Source organism: Crocuta crocuta, unplaced genomic scaffold, assembly GCF_008692635.1.
Source record: "Crocuta crocuta isolate KB4526 unplaced genomic scaffold, BGI_CrCroc_1.0 scaffold382, whole genome shotgun sequence".
Lineage (NCBI taxonomy): Eukaryota > Metazoa > Chordata > Mammalia > Carnivora > Hyaenidae > Crocuta > Crocuta crocuta.
Window position 1 is genome coordinate 52,868 of NW_027531873.1, and position 22,192 is coordinate 75,059.

Genomic DNA, 22,192 nt, shown 5'->3' on the forward strand with positions numbered 1-22,192 from the left:
AAAAAAAAAAAAAAAAAAAAAAAAATTAGCAGAGGACCTAAATAGATTTTTTCCCCATGGATATTTTAGTTGGAATTCAAGAGCAGCTTGAATGTGGTAGAAACCTTCATTATTCACCCCTTTATTAATTTAGCAAGCATTTATTGAGTACCTACCTGTGCAGTTACCATGCTATGAGCTAGAAATGTGATTGGGAACAAAACAGACTCATTCCTGACCTTCTGGGCCTTATATGCTGGCATGGTACTACCAGATTAACACAGAGATGAGAAGAAACAAAATATTAATGCTAGTATGGAACAAACAAAGCTTTAGCCCTTTTGCACCAAAAGAAGGAGGAACATGGGAATTTAGTGAGTTTCGACAAACTGAGTAATACAAAATAGTACATATTACAGGATTTGGCAAAAAGGATTTGGTGATCTTGAGACAAGTAGGTCAGTTCAATCATGTAGGACACTTGACAGGAGGTGATACAAATGGGCCGAGGAGTGCAATGCAGAAGTGAAGTGTGCCACAAGAAGTGCCATGAAGTGAAGTCTGACCATAAAAACACCTACACTTTGTGCAATAGGATCTCTTTCCTTTCAGACTACCCAGATGGAGAGTATTCTTGTCAACCTGGGAATCACCTACTGAAGATGTTGATAGGCACCACCAAATGAAAAGCCTGGGTCCCCACCCAACCCCATAGAAGAGAGCAGTTAAGGACAGCTCTCTAAATTAAAAATATGCATTAAACTGTTGAGAAATACAATTTTATTGGGTTGTGCTATCAGTATTTCTGTTTTTTAATGTAGCAGGTGGCACATGTTCTCTTCACTGTAATGAATGAACAATTAAAGTAGAAGTAGACCCAATTATTATAAATGCTTTCTGAAAACAATTTATGATAAAAAATGGAAGGGATTTAGAGATATAGTCCAAAGGAAAGAAAATCCAAATTGTTGTTTGTCTGAACAGAGAAAGCTTTATTATATTTGGAAGCTGAATGAGGTTGGAGTGAGAGCTTGTAAAACAAAAACATGTATATGACAGAGCACATGAAACAGGCAGTGAACATGAGAATTTAGAATCAAGGTTATAATTACAGTGATAAACTTCTACACAGAAGACATTGTGGGAGTGTCCTATAGCTGACACAAATCCCACCTTAAGAACATTGGCGAGGAGGGGCGCCTGGGTGGCTTAGTCGGTTAAGTGTCTGACTTTCGCTTAGGTCATGATCTCGCGGTTCGTGGGTTCGAGCCCCGCGTCGGGCTCTGTGCTGACTACCAGCTCGGAGCCTGGAGCCTGTTTCCGTCCGTGACTCCCTCTCTCTCTGTCCCTCCCCTGCTCACGATTTCTCTCTCTCTCCTAGAAATAACTAAAACATTTTTAAAAAAATTAAAAAGAAAAAGAACACTGGCTTGGAAAAAGACACTTGTTTCTTGGTCTATCCAGTCAGAAATTCAGAAATAGAAACCTGGGGCATCTGAGCTCATTTAGTGAGAGTAAAAAGCAGGGATACCAGGCAGGAAACATGCCCTAGAGGACTCATTAACATCCTGTTTCCTGGACCAGCATTTCCAGGGGAGGCCATTTCAGCTGAGAAGATAAGTCCCTGTGAATGTAGGAATGGAATAAAGTAGAGGGGGTGGGGTCATGGGAACGGAGCCAGAACAGCCTCCCCAGAGACATGAGGCCAAGCACAGCAGGGTCTCCCTTGGGCAGCTCTTCCAATATCTACCTCGTCCAGACTCCTGCTGCTCTCATCTTGGCTCCCAGACCCTAGCAAGAGCAAATGGCAGTGTGAGCATCTGGACCCAAGAACTCACTCTGACCACTTCTCCAGAGCTGGATGGGTTCTTGACCTGGGGAACTGAGTGACAGAGACAGTTTTTTCGAATTCTCTGTGGGTGTGAGAGCAGGAAATCCATCACTGAAGCAAGAGCTCCACAGAAAGTACCCCAGAACTGAACTAGCCCTCGGTCTCCACTGCATCTCCAGAGAAGACCTGTAGAGGAATAGAAGGATCAGAAGGGGCCCTGACACCTATGTTGGTCAGACTCCTCAGACTCTTAACCCAACTTACCAAAACTTAAACCAGTTGGACACTGCTGGAAAAGCCTCACCCTTTCCCCATTTCGCCAGGAAAATCCTTGAGCCTCAAACAACCCTCAGGGCAGTTGGCACGGTTGGGCAGCTGGGCTTCTCAGTACCTGAGGTAAGGGCTTTGTGTCTCTGTCAGGGAAGTGTGCAGCCTCTAGGTATGCTGAGTTGAGAAACAGAGCCCAGAGCAGTCCCTAAGAACTTAAGCTACTCTGTCTTCCAGGTTCTCTAGCGCTTTGGGGTCTGTACCCCACCCTAACGCCCTCTATCCTAGGTTTTCTAAACATGAAGGAAAATCAGTGAAAATGATGGAGACTTGCCACATCCCAGGCCTGGGTGTCTGCTTCCTGGTGGAAATATCAGTACCTGTCTTCAGCACTCCTGTTTTGCCCCTGTCTGGTAATGAATGTCTCCAAAGAGCCATCTAAGAGCAGATGATATGCCCATCATATGCTCTAATACCTTTGTACCATTAGAATCTTGTGGATCCATAAGAGACCAGAAGGAGAGCCAGTGAAATGTCCAAATATAGAAGCCACAGTATAGGGAAAACATTTAGAGAATCATGTTTCTCTTACAGATTCTTTAACACGTGTTCAGAATTGGATTTATCTGCGTAGTTCCCATGATGCATGCCATTGATACTCGTCAATCCCAAGTCCCTGTCTCTTCTGACTTTTCTGGGGTGGGATAGATGCCACATTCCAAACGTGGCTTTCCAGAACAGGAGTTTTTCCTCCCTGTCCCTGCGGCCCTTGCATCCAGTGGACGTACCCTGGTGCTGCAAGACGAAGAGTGAGGATCTGGGTCAGGTGCACAAGAGGGACGATACGATTAATGAGCCTGATTACAGCATACAACACATGCTGCTTTTCCTAGCACCTTTCACCCTTTCTCCCAAACGCAGACACTTGGATCTTCCTGGGCAGGGTCTCATCAGTTATCAGATTTTTGAGTTCTCCCAGGCTCACATGTTTTCATAGCCTGTAAAAAACACACCTGTGTTGTCATTGATCCAAAAGTTTTAGCTCATAAAACCAACACCATGTCAAACACATCAGCCCCTAATCTGAGACAGTCTAGAACTGCTTCTCTCTCAGTCTAGTTGGGCGTGTGGAGCTGGCCCAGAGAGGTGACTAAGGTGAACGTGCTTTAGCTCTTCCCATGATGCTTACATCTACAGCCTTGAGTTCTGCAAGCATATGCAGACATAACTTATATGGAAAATGAAGTGGAAGTTTTCGTTGAAATCACATTTATGTACCTGCTTTAGAGTATTGTATTCAGAATGGGTCTGTTAGGACACTCACTGGGTATTTAAATCAATCATCAAACATTATACTTAAAACATAGGTACAGAAATAATCAAGGGCTTGGGTACTGGATATTGCTTTCTATCTTATAGAATGTTTATTTATTTATTTTGAAAGAGAGACAGAGGGAGAGAGAATGTGAGTGTGGGAAGGACAGAGAGAGAGAGAGAGGGTGAGAGAGAATCACACTGGTAGTATGGAGCCTGACTGGGCTTGATCCCATACCCAGGAGATCATGACCTGAGATAAAATTAAGAGTCAGACATTCGAGACACCTGGGTGGCTCAGTCAGTTAAGAGTCAGATTGTCAATTAACTGTATCATGGGCAGCCCCATATTGTATTCTATTATGAAATGCTTAGCTGAATATGACCATACAGATGGTTCTTTCATCAAGATACAATTAGAAGTGTCAGAAACTGAGAATGCAGGAGTTAAAGTCATTTTCCAGTTGGAAATCCTCATTGGATTCATGTTGGCCATCATCAGGATCCTATGGTGTTACAAATTAGGGACCTCCTTAGCAAAAATTCACTAGCAATGTGTTTGATTCTAGGCCACTAAAGAAAGAATACAGGATGCAGTACTGGAACTCCACCCTGGATAGTGGCTTTATATTGATGGGGATTCTGAATGACAGTGGGTCTCCTCAACTGCTCTGTGCCACAATCACTGTCCTGTACATGTTGGCTCTGACCAGCAATGGCCTGCTGCTCTTGGTCATCACAATGGATTACCGGCTCCACGTGCCCATGTACTTCCTGCTTGGGCAGCTCTCACTCATGGACCTCCTCTTCACATCTGTTGTCACTCCCAAGGCCCTCATGGATTTTCTGCGCAGTGAAAACACCATCTCCTTTGCAGGCTGTGCCCTTCAGATGTTTCTGGCATTGATGCTGGGTGGTGCAGAAGACCTGCTACTGGCCTTCATGGCCTATGATAGATATGTGGCCATTTGTCATCCTCTGAACTACATGGTCTTCATGAGGCCAAGGGTCTGTTGGCTCATGGTGGCCACAGCCTGGATACTGGCTTCCTTAAGTGCCTTTGTTTATACCATGTATACCATGCAATATCCCTTCTGCAAAGTCCAGAAGATCAGACACCTGCTCTGTGAGATTCCACCTTTACTGAAGTTGGCCTGTGCAGATACTTCCAGATATGAACTCTTTGTGTATGTGATGGGTGTGACCTTCCTGATTCCCCCTCTTGTTGCAATAATTTCTTCCTATGCACTAATCCTGTTTACTGTGCTTCACATGCCCTCAAATGAGGGGAGGCAGAAAGCCCTTGTCACTTGCTCTTCCCATCTGACTGTAGTTGGGATGTTCTATGGAGCTGCCACATTCATGTATGTCCTGCCTAGTTCCCTTCACAGCCCCAAGCAAGACAACATCATCTCTGTTTTCTACACGATTGTCACTCCTGCCCTGAACCCTCTTATCTACAGCTTGAGGAATAAGGAGGTCATGGGGGTCCTGAAGAAAGTGCTGGGAAAATACATGCTATGGACACACTCCACCATCTAGGGAGAGCTTATGGCTAGCCCTCAAAATTCATTCCTCTTGAAAGTCAGAAGAAATCTGCTAATACTCATGGTGAAAACACTATAACTCAGAGTCTATCTTTTAAGAAAAATGAAGAAATGTGACCTAACTTGTCAAATGATATTGTGTGTCTGTATTTTTACTGTTTTACTTTTTTTTATTTTTGAAGTACAGTTGACATAGAATGTTACATTAGTCAGGTGTGTAACATAGTCATTTGACAAGTCTGTACTTTATGCTATGTTCACCAAAAATGTAGCTACCATCTGTTACCATACATACCATTACAATAGCATAGAATCTATTCTCTTTCATCCCCACTGTACCTTTTATCCTTGTGACTTATTTGTTCCCAACTAGAAGCTTATATCTCCCACTCCCCTTGACCCATTTTAACCATCCTTCCATCCCCCTCTATTCTGGCAACCACCAGTTTATTCTCTATATTCATGGTCTATTTCTGTTGTTTCTTTATTCTTTCTTTTGTTTTTTTTAAATTCCACATAAAAGTGAAATCATATGGTATTTGTTTTTCTCTGTCTGACTTATTTACTTAGCATAATATCCTTAATGTTTACCCATTTATCACAAATGGCAAAATTTCATTCTTTTCTATGGTTGGTTAATATTCTATTGTATGTGCATGTATGTGTGTGTATATATCACATCTTCTTTATCCATTTATCTATCAACAGGCACATGGGTTGCTTTCATATCTTGGCTATTATAAATAATGCTGCAGTAAAAACATGGATGTTTATATCTTCATGGATTAGTGTTTTCATTTTCTTTGGATAAGTAGCCAGTAGTAGAACTATATTTGTATTTTTATATTTTGAGGAATTTCCATATACTTTCCACAGTGCTGCACCAATTTGTATTCCCGTCAACATTGCACAAAAATTTCTTTTTCTCCACATCCTTGCCAATATTTACTTTTTGTCTTCTTAATCTTGCATTCTAATGGGTTTAAGGTGATATCTCATTATCAAATTCTCTTTTACGTCTTTTTTCCATCAAGCAAGTTATAAGAAGTGATCCATATTCTGTTTAAAATTTGCTATTTTTCTCATGTAGCTACTAAGTTAAATGAGGCAAGGGACTTTTACCAATTTTGGACATGACCTCTGGCTTGGGAGTCCATATTGGACCAACATATGAACCAAAGAAAAGAGTTTCAAGTGGGAGGCCTAAGCAAGTCTCATATGAGGGGAGCAGACCTTGAGATCTGCACAAATTTTAGACCACCTGACCTTGTTAAAAGATCATGCAGGCAGCCTAATTAATGCTCAAACTGGTAATAGTTTGTATATATTTGTATCATGTTCTCACTTCCTTTTTCCAAACAGCCATTACAGAAACTGCCCTACCTGGCCCCTCCAACAGGTGTTTTTGTTCGACTTTTTTTTTGATGTGGAAATTTTTTAACCTGCCTAAAATCCAAATATTGCTGAAATGAATAAAATAGAAAGGGCATCTCATTATCAAGGTCCATTGGAAGCAATGCTTACTCCTTGGCAGTAAACAGACAGAACAGACAAATAAATAAACAATTGGTTTCAGTCTTGAAATGTAGCTAAATTGCAAAGGGTTCATACACTTAATATATGTGGATGTGTGAGTCTGTGGATGTGTATTTATTTGTGCTGAAAAGGAGAGGACAATATATCAATTTTTTTAGTGGCTTAAATATGTTGTACTACTACGATTTGTTTGTAAGTCTGGAAGTACTTAAAATCTGCAAGTTGTTTTGAACCTTCAAAATAACATGGTTCATTTAAGTGACACTATTTTAGGGAATATTGCCCTTTTTTGGAAATTTGCTAATGCTTTCTTTTTTAAAAAATAATAAATAAAAAGTATTAAAAATAATAAAACAGAACTGTTTCATCTGTAATACTNCAGGCTGAGATCATGACCTGAGACAAAGTCATATGTTTAACCAACTGAGCCACCCAGGCACCCTGATCATTACACCTTTGTGGTATAACTTGAAGTCCAGAATTGTGATGCCTCCAGTTTTACTTTTGTTTTTCAAGGTTGTTTGGCTCTTCTAGGTCTTTTGTGGTTCCATACAAATTTTAGGATTGTTTGTTCTAACTCTGTGAAAAATGCTGTTGGTATTTTGATAGGAATGGCATTAGATGTGTAGATTGCTTTGGGTGATATAGACACTTTAACAATATTTGTTCTTTCAATCCACAAGCATGGAATGTTTTCCCATTTCTTTGTGTCACCTATAATTTCTTTCATAACTGTTTTATTGTTTTCAGAGTACAGATCTTTTATCTCTTTGGTTAGGTTTATTTCTAGGTATCTTATGGGTCTTGGTGCATTTATAAATGGAATTGATTCCTTGATTTCTATTTTTGCTTCTTCATTATTGGTGTATAGAAATGCAACAGATTTCTGTACAATGATTTTGTATTCTGCAACTTTACTGAATCATGTATCTGTTCTAGCAATTTTTCGGTGGAATCTTTGGGGTTTTCTATGCAAAGTATCATGTCATCTGTAAATAGTGAAAGTATGACTTCTTTTTTGATGACTTGGATGCCTTTTATTTATTTNTTGATGGGTGGCCAATAGTGAGTTACTTAGCTTTTCTGGGTCTAGTTTTCCTCATCTGCGAGCTGGTGATACAAATAAAACATATGTTACAGTGTTTATGTAAGAAGTAAATAAAATATAAGCCATTTAAAGAATTTAGGACAGTAAACAAGGTTAGCTCATAATATTACATAATATCCCATTGTAATAAAGGGATCATGGCCTAGAAATAAGTGCAGATTACGAAAACAGCTGTTAAGGAGAAAGCATAATAACACATGGCTGCTGTGTGGAGGTTGCTTATTCTGTTTTACTCTTTGGATTCTTTTAAATTTTTTCCTATTAGTTGTGACCAGGTAGTTTGATGTATATTATATAAATTTGCACGTTTTGGAAAAATTCCAAACAAGTTCTAGTTTGGGCTTTGGAGGGCCTATTGTAGACAGCAATGGGTCATTAAAAAAGAAAAAGAAAAAAAGAAACAGGAAGACAAATTAGGTACATCTAAATATATTGAGAATTTTTTATAGGAAAACCTCTGAATAAGAAAATATTTATAATAATTTTCTCATGACATTTGCAGTTTTTGTTTTCCTTATAACTGTCACTATGGTCACATAAACACAATGGTCCCCTTGTTTCCATTTATTTTCTGTGGCCATTACTATGATATATAGAAGTTAATACTAATGATGTATCAAATATGGTGACAGATCAAACAAACAAATAAAAATGAAGAGGAAAACAGATTACATCTGACGTGACATGATGGAAGTTGAAACAACAAAGTTCCAGCTAACTTTATTAATATATTTAATTAGCATGAAAATACCCTTTGCATTCTTTTGCTCTTTGTTCATTCTTTGGGACTGAAACTGTGATGCTCCAAAATTCAATGTCAAGGTCAAATGTGATAGGAGAGCCTTCTAAAGTATATGGAATGAAGGGCAAAGATAAGCATTGGTTTAATTTAATGATGTTCACAACAATGTAAATATAGTTAATGCATATATGCTGAACTATACATAAAAGTGGCTAGGATGGTAAATTCTATGTTTTTTTATTCACCACAATTTTAAAAAGTGATTTTTCCTTGGGAAAAAAAGAGAAAAGCAGCACAATCTCCCTTGATCATACTATTCCTTGTATCTATTATCTAACTTTTGTTTATACTTTTATTACTAAATTTATCAAGTACATGTTAAGCACTTACTACTTCTACTTTTTATCATCATTGACTCTTCAAATCTTTTCAATATCATTTTTATTTCCATGACTGCCCTGAAACCAAGGTCTCTCTTTTATCTATGCAATGACCTCTTCTCCCATCACATATCCTTGTCAATTATGGCATTTTGCATAATTTAACTATAAATATTTCTTAAAACCTCTCCTTTCTTATCATGTACTCTAAACCCCATTCTCAAGTTGTTACTTCTGATTTCTTCTTCTGGCCGTCTACATCCCATGTGGGAAAACAAATCACACACACCCACACAANTGGGGAAAAAAAGAGAAAAGCAGCACAGTCTCCCTTGATCATACTATTTCTTGTATCTATTATCTAACTTTTGTTTATACTTTTATTACTAAATTTATCAAGTACATGTTAAGCACTTACTACTTCTACTTTTTATCATCATTGACTCTTCAAATCTTTTCAGTATCATTTTTATTTCCATGACTGCCCTGAAACCAAGGTCTCTCTTTTATCTATGCAATGACCTCTTCTCCCATCACATATCCTTGTCAATTATGGCATTTTGCATAATTTAACTATAAATATTTCTTAAAACCTCTCCTTTCTTATCATGTACTCTAAACCCCATTCTCAAGTTGTTACTTCTGATTTCTTCTTCTGGCCGTCTACATCCCATGTGGGAAAACAAATCACACACACCCACACAAAATGCAAGTGATAACTACTATAAAATTGTGATTCATCATCTCAACTTCATACCATTCTTATAATTTTTTTCGAATTCTGAGTGGTCTATCTTCTGCCAACAGACACATCATTAATTTCCACCTTTTTCCTAACCTTTTATCCTAGGGTTCAGCCAAGAAAAGAAAGGAAAAGAAAGGAAAGGAAAGAAAGGAAAGGAAAGGAAAGGAAAGGAAAGGAAAGGAAAGGAAAGGAAAGGAAAGGAAAGGAAAAGAAAAGAAAAGAAAAGAAAAGAAATGAAAAGAAAGGAAAAGAAAAGAAAAGAAAAAAATAGAAAAAGAAATAACCTGTAATTCCTCTAAACCTAAGATTCGTTCGTGGGACCACTTTGGTCCCTCTGATTTTAACTACTTTTTAATTATCTAAAGTAAGCTTTAATGTAATTATTCCTNAGAAAAAGAAATAACCTATAATTCCTCTAAACCTAAGATTCGTTCATGGGACCACTCTGGTCCCTCTGATTTTAACTACTTTTTAATTATCTAAAGTAAGCTTTAATGTAATTACTTCCTTACAGTTCTTTACTCAGTCTACAAATTCACAATATCCAGGAAAAGATTTGTACTACTTTCATGCAGTTGCTACATTGTTTTTTAAGTATTTGATGATTAAATATTTGTCTTCCTGGACTGAGTTTTTTCTTCTGGATAATAAGACATATGTCACTTATCTTTATTATCTGAATATCAGTATCACCTGAGACATGGTAGGGGTTTAAAATGAATGGACAAATAGATTCATGGTGACATTCCACACCAACACATTCACTCTCTCAAAAGAAATCTAAATGAGAAGAGTGGGCTTATGTGGACTGTTGAAATGTTGAACTCTGACCTGGGATTGGGAAGATCTTGGTTTAGAAGATCCTAGGATTGATCACCAGATTAAAGAGAATGAATAAACTTACCCACACCCAAATGAAGAAGGCTGAGTTCAGTGTGACAGGGGACAAGATACTAGGATTTGTATATATCTGCACATATAAATTAGCATACTCACATAGTCTAATGTGGCCATCCAGGGATGTCTGACGACAAAAAGATGCTGCCTGTGTTCCCTAGGGCAGGTAGTCCAGGTTGCATCCTGGTCCTGCCTACTTCTACTGTCCAAATCCAGTGGCTAAACAGAACAAGGCGGGAATCCCTGAAAGGGGAACATTGAGACAGCAAGGGGCAAAGGAGAATCTGGCAGATTAACTTTTGGTGCCTGCAGTCACTCTAAGTATTCCTGGTCAGTAGCTTAATCTCTCCAGAGGAGTTGCAGAAGAGGATTTGGGAGGCTATCACTCAGAATCAGTAAAAAAAAAGAAGAGTATGCATTTTCTGTAGAAGCCAGATGAAAAAGAGAGAAGCAAAAGGCAGAGCCCATCCCAGGAACAGAATGAAGATTTCAAACTTAATTCCCTCTAGTCATTTTACCTACTGTCACATGGAGTACTGGCATGAGACAAACAGGACACTGGGGTCAGTGATGAAGAGACAACTTAATGAATGAAGGAAGTTATGGTTTCAGCAGTCTGCTAATCCATATCCTAATAGGCAATTTCCACTGCCATTTACCGAATATTCTGAAGGTTGGGACATCATCTGGGTTGAGTCCTATTGTACCCCAAGCTAAGAAACACCATTTTATTAAATTCCCCAATTCACCAAAGAAACAGCCTGGAAGAAGTCTTTAAACCTGAGGTCCTAAGAGCTGTTGTAAACAGGGCATTCCCTGGAGCAATTTGTGCTATTAACTATTTAAAACCTTTCTACAATAAGAGAATACCCTGGGGCATTTTTCATTGAAATCACCAACTGAAATACCTGAATCTTATCTGATAATCAGATACTACTGTAGTGTTTCTCAAACCAATCTAAGGACCACTGTCTCTAAATTTTGTCAGCATTTTAAAAACAGAGGTTTCAATAATGGTGGTAACATAAAAGGCAGTTTACAACTTATATTCTGCATCATCTGGATGATGCCCACTGAACTAACTACTACCAGGGTTTTTCTGTAATTGTACCCAAAATGCTTTAAGTCTTATGCTAATGGAGTGGGGGGGGGGGGACAGATTCCTAAACAGCTTTGGATGCAATTTAACATGTTTTGACTGTTTTAATGAAGGCTTTATTGTCGCTATTCAAATACAGAAGAGTGGTGTGAGAACAAAGTCAGCATATAACAAAGGGCCATATAAACAAGTTCAAAAGAGAATTCTTGATTTCCTCACCAAACTCCACCCTTTTGGAGTCTTCCTCATCATCCACAGCATTGCTTGGTTCAAAGACTTAGGGGTATTTCATTACTCTTTTTTTTTCATCTTGTACATCTTATCTAACCACATTTCTTATCTCCTCTGGCTCTCCATTGCTATAATCTTAGTTAAGACCAGCATCTCTACCCTGGGCTACTACAATAGAACTCAGTCTTAGTGATTGCTTTTCTTGTTTCTTTGCTTGTCCACTTACAATCCACCCTCCAAGCAACGCTCAGAGTGACCTTTTAATCGTATAATATGAACATAGGGGAAGGGAAGAAAAATAAGATACAAATAGAGAGGTCTAGCTGCCATCTTGCGTCCCCGCTTGTGTGCGCCTAATCTCAGCTGGTCCACCCTAGACCCCCTGAGCGCCAACCCTAGTCCCCCACGGGTCCCATTTCTGCTCCAACAAGATGAAAGAAAGTATCATGAACCAGGAGAAACTCTCCAAACTGCAAGCACAAGTGCGCTTTGGTGGGAAAGGAACTGCTCCGTAAAAGAAGGTGGTTCATAGAATAGCTTCAGCAAATGATAAAAAAAAACTTCAGTTCTCATTAAAGAAGTTAGGGGTAAACAATATCTCTGGTATTGAGGAAGTGAATATGTTTACAAACCAAGGAACAGTAATCCACTTTAACAACCCTAAAGTTCAGGCATCCCTGGCTGCGAACACTTTCACCATTACAGGCCATGCTGAGACAAAGCAGCAGACAGAAATGCTACCCAGTATCCTAAACCAGCTTGACGCAGACAGTCTGACTAGTTTAAGAAAGCTGGTTGAAGCTCTGCCCAAACAATCTGTAGATGGAAAGGCACCGCTTGCTACCGGAGAGGATGATGATGATGAAGTTCCAGATCTTGTGGAGAATTTTGATGAAGCTTCCAAGAATGAAGTCAACTGAATTGACTCAACTTCTGAAGAAGATAAAACTTGAAGAAATTACTGGGAGCTGCTATTTTATATTATGACTGCTTCTTAAAAATTTTGTTCATGGATCTGATAAAATCCAGATCTCTAATATTTTTGAGCCCAAGCCCCTTGGACACTGTAGCTCTTTTCAGTTTTCACTTATATACAATTCATTCTTTGCAGCTAATTAGCCTGAAGAAGCCTGGGAATGAAGTTTGAAACAAGATTATTAATAATAAAAAAGATACAAATAGAGAGGGAAGCAAACCATAAGAGACTCCCAAATACAGAGAACAAACAGAAGGTTGCTAGAGGGGAAGTGGGTGAGGGGATGGGCTAAATAGAGGATGGGCATTAAAGGGGGCATTCATTGGGATGAGCACTGAGTGTCATATGTAAGTGATGAATCACTAGGTTCTACTCCTGAAGCTAATACTACACTGTATGTTAACTAACCTGAATTTAAATCAATAAACATTTTAAAAAGTATACCATGGTGGTTTTCTATGGAACCTAAAATAATATCAATNATATTGGGATGAGCACTGAGTGTCATATGTAAGTGATGAATCACTAGATTCTACTCCTGAAGCTAATACTACACTGTATGTTAACTAACCTGAATTTAAATCAATAAACATTTTAAAAAGTATACCATGGTGGTTTTCTATGGAACCTAAAATAATATCAATCATTTTTTTAGGACTTCCAAAGTTGTGACACCCATATGAGCATTGATTTCAATAGCACAGTTTGAGTTCATTTATTCAATGTATGTATATGTATGTATATAATATTATATCTCCACTTGGAACCTCAGAAAGTGACCTTTGGAATAAAGATCTTTGCCAATGTAATTAAGTGAAATTTTAAGAATAAATCCACCTGGATTGGAGTAAACCCTAAGCCCAGTCACAGATATCCTTTTAAGAAGAGGGGAAGAGACAGAGGGAAGAAGACCATATGAAGATAGAGGCAGAGAGTGGAGTCATGCCGCCACAAACCAAGGAATACCTCAGCACCAAAAGCAGAGGCTTCGGAGGGAACAGAGTCTACAGACACCTTGATATCAGACTTCTGGCCTCAAGAACTATGAATTTCTGTTTTTTAAACTGTATACATTGTGATAAATTGTTTTGACAGCCATGGGAAACTAATAAAACAGCCCTACCAATCTGGTCCTTGCCTGTTTCTGTGATCTCCTTCCTTGCCACTCTCTCTGACACTTATCAGACTCCAATCACTCTCTCTGACTTTCTTCTGCTCTGATAAAACAAACAAACAAACAAACAAAAAAACTATTCCCATCCAAACTATTTAGACTCTCTGTTCTCTCTGCCTGGACTTTCTTTCCCCAAATGATGTCTTGATTCTTTCTTCTTAACATTCTGGTTACAGCACAGATGTTAATTTCTCAAAATATAAGGTGTCCTTTAATTGAAACACCATCTTCCCAGAAAGATCTTTCCTGAGCACCTGCTTAAAATTGCAACCAACACTTCTTTGCTTTTATTTCCTCATCACAACTTATTACCATCTGACATATGTGTTTTACTTGTTTATCATCTTCTGCTAAAAGGTAAGTTCTATGAGTATAGGAATTTTGAACTTCATTTATTCCTATATGTTCAGCACATAGAAGGGTTCTCAATAAATATTAAGTTAATAAATGAGTTAGATATTCATTGAATAAATGAACTCAAACCGTGCTATTGAAATCAATGCTCATTGGGTTGATTTAATACAAAAGTAACAGTCATAAACCTGTGACATAAATGAAAGATATTTAGTTTCTTTTAAAAACTGAAAAACTATTTGCTCTAGAAGACAAGGGTAGTACCCGGAATATGGTGACTTCAGTAGCTTTTTAGTTTCTCACATGTTATTATTTGCCTAGCTGCTCCTGCATAGTCATTGGTAGTCTGCTAGCCAGTCAGAGGCTGATATTTTCATTTAAATTTATATATCAGTATCTCTCTCTCTCTCTCTCTCTCTCTCTGTGTGTGTGTGTGTGTGTGTTAGCATCTTTGTTTTCTTACCCTGTTGCCTCCACCCCCTAATGAAGTCAGTTGTATAGTTTTTATGTAACTCAAAGTGATCCATGGGCACTTTTTCAATGATCATTCTAATTATGTGATATAACTTCTTTTTATTTAATGACAAGGAAAGAGGAAGTGGTAAAGTGAGCTTGTGAATGGCCATGAGACAGCATTATATCTAGAAGTAGGTGGTGTTCAATTTCACTTCTGGGTAGTTAACTGAAGAAAATGAAAATGCTAATTTGAAATGATACATGTACCCCTATGATCATTGCAGCATTATTTACAGTAGCCAAGATATGGAAGCAACCTAATGTCCATCAATAGATGAATGGATAAAGAAAAGGTGATATGTCGGGGCACCTAAGTGGCTCAGTCGGTTGAGCGTCCGACTTCAGCTCAGGTCATGATCTCATGGTTTGTGGGTTTGAGCCCCGCATCAGGCTCTGTGCTGACAGCTAGCTCAGAGCCTGGAGCCTGTTTTGGATTCTGTGTCTCCCTCTCTCTTTGACCCTCCCTGCTCATGCTGTCCCTCTCTATCTCTCTCTCAGAAATAAATTAAAAAAACATTTAAAAAAAAAAAAGAAAAGGTGATATGTCTATCATGGAGCTAGAGAATATTATACTATGTAAAATAAGTTAGAGACAGACAAATACCATATGATTTCACACATATGTGGAATTTAAGAAAAAACAAAAAAGAAACAAAACAAACAAAATAAGACATAAACACTCATAAATACAGAGAACAAACTGGTGATTGCTAGATGAAAGGGAGGTAAGGGGATGGGTGAAATACATTAAAGGGCTTAAGAGATACATTCAATTTTAAAATAAATAAATCATGAGATGTAAAATAAATAATAGGTCTCTTATAGACCCCATTACAGGGAATATAGTCAAAAATATTGTAATAACTTTGTCAGGTGGCAGATGATATCTACATTTACTGTGGTGAGCATTATGTAATATAGATAAATATTAAATCACTATGCTGTACACCTGAATTAATACAATATTGTATGTAATCTATATTTCAATTTTAAAAAGGTAAATGCTATTATTTATAACATAGCTTCTCAAAGCATCAGTAGTGCAAGACTAGTTTTCGTTTCCTTGTATAAGATCATGCTAGTTACACATAATTTGAAAATATACCTCACACATGCATAGTTGTCGGAGGCNTATAAATATTAAATCACTATGCTGTACACTTGAATTAATACAATATTGTATGTAATCTATATTTCAATTTTAAAAAGGTAAATGCTATTATTTATAACATAGCTTCTCAAAGCATCAGTAGTGCAAGACTAGTTTTCGTTTCCTTGTATAAGATCATGCTAGTTACACATAATTTGAAAATATACCTCACACATGCATAGTGAATCTATTATTGCACACATCTGTTCTCCCATGCAGAATCATTCTGCACACAGTTCATTCAATTCAGCAAGGACATCATGACACAGAATGAATAACATTGGATTCTCAGGACAGGCCATGGACATGATGCCGAAGCAGCCAGACCTCAATGTGGCAAACTTGATTTTCATTAGGGACTTCTCATTTTCGCTGGCTTATGCCACTTCACTCATAATTGTTTTGTTCATAGATAGTCATGAAGTGAGAGCAGAACTCCTAGAAAAGATAAAATTTCCCATATTCTTCCCACTGTGTGAAAGGAGGGTTTGTCTATAGTTAGCAGCACTCTTCTCTGTATGACAAGAATCCCTAGAAACTGCTCCATGGAGGATAGGGTGGGACAAGTCAGGAGGAATTTGTAAGTCTGACAAATGAAGTACAAAGTAATGGAATATGTTTGTGTCATGGGACTTCTGCCAAGAGAAATAGAAAATCATGGTGGAGAAATAGGCAGAACTATGACAGTCCTCAGCTATGTTTTAAGGACTCACAGGCCCTGCAGTCAGGGATGGGAATTGGTAATATTTCTAAAGACCAATGAAGTATTTGGTCAAGTCCACTTAATACCTGAAGTTAGACCTTCAGCTGAGGGTAGTTTTTCTTCCAAGAAAGGGGCAGTGTGCATGCTTGCAGGGGTCCGGCCTATGCATGCCAGGGTTGACCCGGAGGGTGAGGGTTGGAGTTGGCAAAGAAGACACAGAGCCAGCCTCTTCAGGTAGACTGATCAAATTCATTTTTCAGCTTAGGGTTTTCATATAGCAAGTCCAAACAATCATGCTTAAACAATTTACATTTTTTGAAAACAGTCATGGGATTTAATATTTCTAAATGTTCTTAGCAACAGTAGTTTCATGGTACATAATTTCCACTTAAATTGATACAATTTAACCAGGTAGTCATAACAAAGTTTTACATATTTTTTACTACACATGGCAGGAAATAAGTGAAGCACATAACCAGAATGCATGAAAACAAAGTGCCCTTTGATGCTTTAAGTTCAATGGGCATGCAAGAACAGGGTGTACTTGCACCCGTAGTTATAAGTAATAGACTTATTCTTATATATACTCACCAACCCCTACTAAGAAAGAACAAAGTCAACATTTATTATAGATGACATATGGAAATGTTTTACGTGGATCAACTAGAATTTGGTCTCTGCATTTACCGATCTCATTCTTTGGCCAGAACAATCCATAAGTTGCCTCACAGGCTTGAGGTCAGCAGGCATATATTTCTCTAACACTTTTCTGAGAAAGTCCTCCACGACTATATAGTCTTGTTTTCATCTCTGCTTATGGCATAAAATGTATTCTTACTGGCAATTAGACCCATACAAGGAAAATGAATTCTAGGTCTCTTATAGACCCCATGCATACCGGACTGTCTCCAATTTTGCTAATTGCTACAATATTCATTAGACAACATCTGATTGAGAGGGCGGACATGATATTTAGTTAAATTCTATTTTGAAAGAAGAGGGGGAACTTTGGGCGATTCTGGTTTCATATTAACCCTAGAATAGACTAACAGCAGAAGTGACAGTAAAAGGCACAGACTAAGCAGAGAAGGAGAATTCTAAAGGGGTTCTTCTGATGGCCTTGCAGTCTTTTCCCACAGGTTTTTCCCTGGACCTTTCCATCAGGGATGACCTGTGCAGTTTCAGTCTCCAGCACATGCTGAACATCAGTGAGTAGCTACAAGTATCACCAATGATGCTTCTGCTATAAAGAGGTTATAACAGTTATTAAAAAAAAAAAACTTTAAGGACCATTTAATCCCACAGAACAATCTATATCTTCTGGAATGGCTCTCATATATCAGCCTTTCTTTTCCACTTCCCCAAAATGAGAACTGAATGGGTTCTGCAAACCTGCAGAAATGGAGTGAGCATGTTTGAAGAGGCAACAGCTGTGGTATATTGGTGTCATATGTGGTATATTGTGATATATTGGTGCGATATATTGATGTAGGAAGGTTGTCTTTTAATTCTATTTCCCTCAACCTAGCAAGTGTGATATATGGAAGGTGTTTGCTGAGTATGAGATCCCACAAATTATTGCCTAGGCCAGTAGCTCCCCCATGTGCAGTTGAATTGATGATAGCAGTATTTGGGGACTATACAGCAAGACAAAACAAAACAAACCCTCAAACAAAACAAAACAAAAAACAAGTTTCCATATCAGAGCTTTAAGGTAAAAAAAATTATTGATATTTTCTGACAGGAAATTGTAAAGTCTAACATAATGACATCAGGCAGGATTCCAAGGTTTCGGGATGGCTGTAGACGATGTAGATTGGATTAGGCTGACAAGTAGCCATGGAGTTTAGAACTAAAAGGTGCTATGTCTGGTTGAAACTGTATTAGTGAACTAGTAATGCAGTGTAACTGAAGATCCTGTTCTCTCTCTCTCTCTCTCTCTCTCTCTCTCTCTCTCTCTNAATCTGTTATGAGGCAATAAAAGTATAACCACAGAGAATAAGCTTGAGCAAGATGCAGTTGACAAACTTGAAAATAAATTATAGCTATACATGGGTACATGTATGACCCTTAGTGCTGGATCAGCCTAGAGATACTTCAGAGAGACAGCTGTTATAGATGTGGAACCACTTTGCAATGTCTTCATTCCCATAGTTGTATATCAATATAAAGATCATTGCCTCTGAAAGGCTCTATCTTCTAAATACTTTCCTAAATGTTTCCTTTACATCCTTGTTTCTCAGGCTGTAAGTGAATGGGTTCATCATGGATGTTATGACTGAGTAGAATACAGAAATCACCTTATCCCCTTCGTTTATTTTCTTGGAATTTGGACGCATGTAGGTAAATATAGTTGAGCCATAGAAGACGACAACAACGATGAGATGAGAACCACAGGTAGAAAAGACCTTAAGCCTCCCCTCACCTGACTGTATCTGAATCACAGTGGAGATAATATTACAGCAGGAGAAAAGGATGAGGGAGACAGGACCAAGGAGAATTACCACACCCATTGCCAAGATGGCCATCTCAGCTTTGTAGGTTTCTTCTGAAGCCAACTTCAAGAGTGCAGGAGGTTCACAAAAATAATGATTAATTATATTCTTTCCATGGTATGAGAGACATAAAGTAAATGTTGTGTCTACTAAAGACACAACTGCTCCACTGGCCCAGGATCTTATTATCAGCTGTATACACACTCTCTGGGTCATGAGGGTAGAGTAGTGAAGGGGCTTGCAGACAGCCACATAGTGGTCATAGGACATCACTGCTAGGAGAGAACTTTCTGTACACCCAGCTACTAGGAAAAAAATCATCTGAATTGAACACCCAGCAAAGGAAATGGTCTTTCTCATTACCAGCAAATGGAATAGCATCTGGGGGATGATTGTTGTAGAGAAACAAAGATCAGTAAATGACAGGTTTTTAAGGAAGAAGTACATTGGTGTATGAAGTCGAGAGTCAATATGAATTAGCACTATGATGAGAAAATTCCCAGAGTTAGCAGGTAGATGATGAGAAACACTACAAACAGCAGGATTTGAGTCTGCCAATCAGAAGAAAGGCCCAGCAAGATGAATTCAGTCAGATAGGTTTGGTTTTCTGTGCCCATTGATGTCTATTTCTGTCTACACATCAGCATAAATAACAATCAAAAGTTGACTATGATGGAAAACCGAATCCTGAAAGTGAAGATCTCACTATGAGGACAAATGTACTTGATTGAAAAAAGTATCTGGGAAGCATTTAAGACACTTGATTTTCCAAAATTTCCATCCTTAATTCTTACCAGAGCTATTTGAAAAAGGACGCTCACATATTATATGGATTTGAAAAAAATATGAAGAGTTCTGCCTTTAGTAGAAAGCCCAGATCTTTTTCCCCTAGTTTACTTTTCAGTCAGCAGATTTTGACTTTCATTTCATCAAGGAGAAGAACCAATAATTATCTTTTCCTTTGTGTTTCCAAGGGATCACTTATCATCCTTCCAAGTAGGAAGGGAATGTTAAGAAACCATTTAGATCATGTTATAATCCACACTTTTAGTCCTTTTCTAAATTCTTCACTGGATCAGAGAATCAAGCCTTGATGGCAGTGTTGGAGATTAAGGCATGATGGACCTTCATCATTACAGAGCCAAGATGTTGGCGACAAGGCCAGACTTAGGTAGCACCACACTCTGTGGAAACAGGAACAGCCCTTTGTGGAGACCAAGTGCCGGCACAATAGCTGTCTGCACAGTCGCATGGTCTTTTCAGGCGTGACAGCATTTGAGCTCATTCATGCTGCAGTTTGTTTCAGAGTATCCTACCAGTGGGATGTGTGCATCTGTAGGAAATCAGGTACTGGTCCAATGCTTTGCAGCCAGGCAGGAAATACTATTTAATCTATACATTATTGTACATCAGAAACAAACAAGGAATAAAATGGCTGAATATTAGCTAGTAGAGAAGGAAATTATAAAGAGTTAGGGAAGTTAGCTGGAGGCATGGGTAAATGGCTGGCATTCAGGGTTGGAGACATCTATCCCTGAGAAGGGTTGAAGTACTAGTCTTAGAATTGGTCTTTAAAATGAAGATGTCAGAACAGAAACCTGGCAGGGCCATCTTGAGACAGATATCAGGGCCTGCAAACTAGAAAGGTTTCTTTTCACATGTAGGACCCTACATCTAGCTGGCAGTATAGGAAAACTATGGTCAGACCAGTTGCGTCTGGACCACTGGTTTATGAACTGCCAAGTAGGACTTAATTTCAGGAACAGGGGTTGACAGTGAGATTTCTATTCATGAATTTTCATCCAGATGGAAATAAAATGGGTACAGCCTGAGCCTACAATAGAGTCCATTGGTATTTAAGAGACCAGGAAGGCAGAGTCAGGGAATGATTTGAGGAATTGCCATAATTCATGAGAAATATCTTTTCTTTCGATAAGTGTAAAGAGAATACACAGGAGGATCACTGATAAAGTCTCTAACCTCGTAGCCAAACTCGTTTTCCAATAATTTTTGATAAGTGCAATTTTTCACTGCTTCATCATGGTAAATTTATATGCAATGAACTGTGCCTATTTCTTGTGTACAATCTGGTGAATTTTGATATATGTATATAATAGTATGCTTTTAAAGGGTTATTATTAACTTATATGTGATTGTTTGCTTACAATTCTGTCTTCTGACAAGGCTATAAGTTTCTTCAGAGTGGAAATCCTATCTCAATCCATATGTCTGCATCACCTGGCATAAGTAAATTTTCAAGAAATATTCACTTACGGAATGGATGAATAAATAACTGAATGCACCCAGGAATGAAAAAACTCCTACTCAACACAGTCTCTGTCATACACATATACACTCAAAAACTTCTGAGTGCTAATCATCCCATCTAAAGCACAGAATAAGATTCAGAAGGCACAGCTGATGTTGGTCCAGCTATGTGGTCCAGCTTGGAATAGGAATATTCTGTGGCCAATCAGAGGGATAAACACAAAGGATGATCACCCGGACTACTGGTATGGGTGAGAGTACGTAAGTGGTAGTTCTTCCAGTGGAATAGATCCTCAATATGCAATCCTGTTCTCTTTCTCATATTAGCCCCTGAGAAGCTATATCCAATGTGGTCACAGCCTGAGTACTGGGGCACTGAGGCAGGGAGTGCCCACCCACCCATCATTAGCACTCACTAAGCTCTGGCTCCTTCTCACCTCCTAAACAATGCGCCGCACATTGCAAGAAGCTCTGTCGTGCATCCTCGGATTCCAGTATCACCCAAAGAGTGTCAGAAAACTAAAAGAGGAAAAGAACATCTATAATAACAAGGATAAAAAGTCAGAGTACAGGAAGATTCTGGGAATCAAAAAAGGGGTAGCTAGTTTGAGAGACAGTGGATCTTTTGGTTCTTTGCATCTCTCAGCACACAAACTGACCCCCTAAAAAGTCCAGGAGCAAAATTTCTAATACTAAGGATTCTAGAGAAGAGAGAAGAAGAAAAATGTCCCCTCACAAATACACTGTGGGTTATAAAAATAAGAATATGACCATTTCTCCCAGGATGTACACAAGATTTCTGGTTCTGAGGAGACTGTATTCCTTCAGCATCTTTTTTCTTCTTACCTGGAGACATGGGATGAGTTTGCTCTGGAGAAGG

At 38.5% G+C, this 22,192-nt stretch overlaps 2 protein-coding genes and 1 pseudogene across 2 annotated transcripts; 2 read left to right on the top strand and 1 right to left on the bottom strand.

The window, feature by feature from the left end:
* Window positions 1-3,982: 3,982 nt before the first annotated feature.
* Window positions 3,983-4,933, top strand: LOC144238929 (olfactory receptor 2AG1-like). The gene has a single exon (XM_077772868.1). It carries the CDS (start codon window positions 3,983-3,985, stop codon window positions 4,931-4,933), a length of 951 nt encoding a protein of 316 aa, XP_077628994.1.
* A 7,174-nt stretch (window positions 4,934-12,107) lies between these two features.
* On the top strand, window positions 12,108-12,596 carry LOC144238942 (transcription factor BTF3 pseudogene; annotated as a pseudogene).
* Window positions 12,597-18,741: 6,145 nt separating this feature from the next.
* Window positions 18,742-19,661, bottom strand: LOC144238919 (olfactory receptor 2D3-like). Its single transcript, XM_077772847.1, is given in 2 exon segments — window positions 18,742-19,547; window positions 19,550-19,661. Coding segments are annotated over 2 exon segments (918 nt in total).
* Window positions 19,662-22,192: the final 2,531 nt, after the last annotated feature.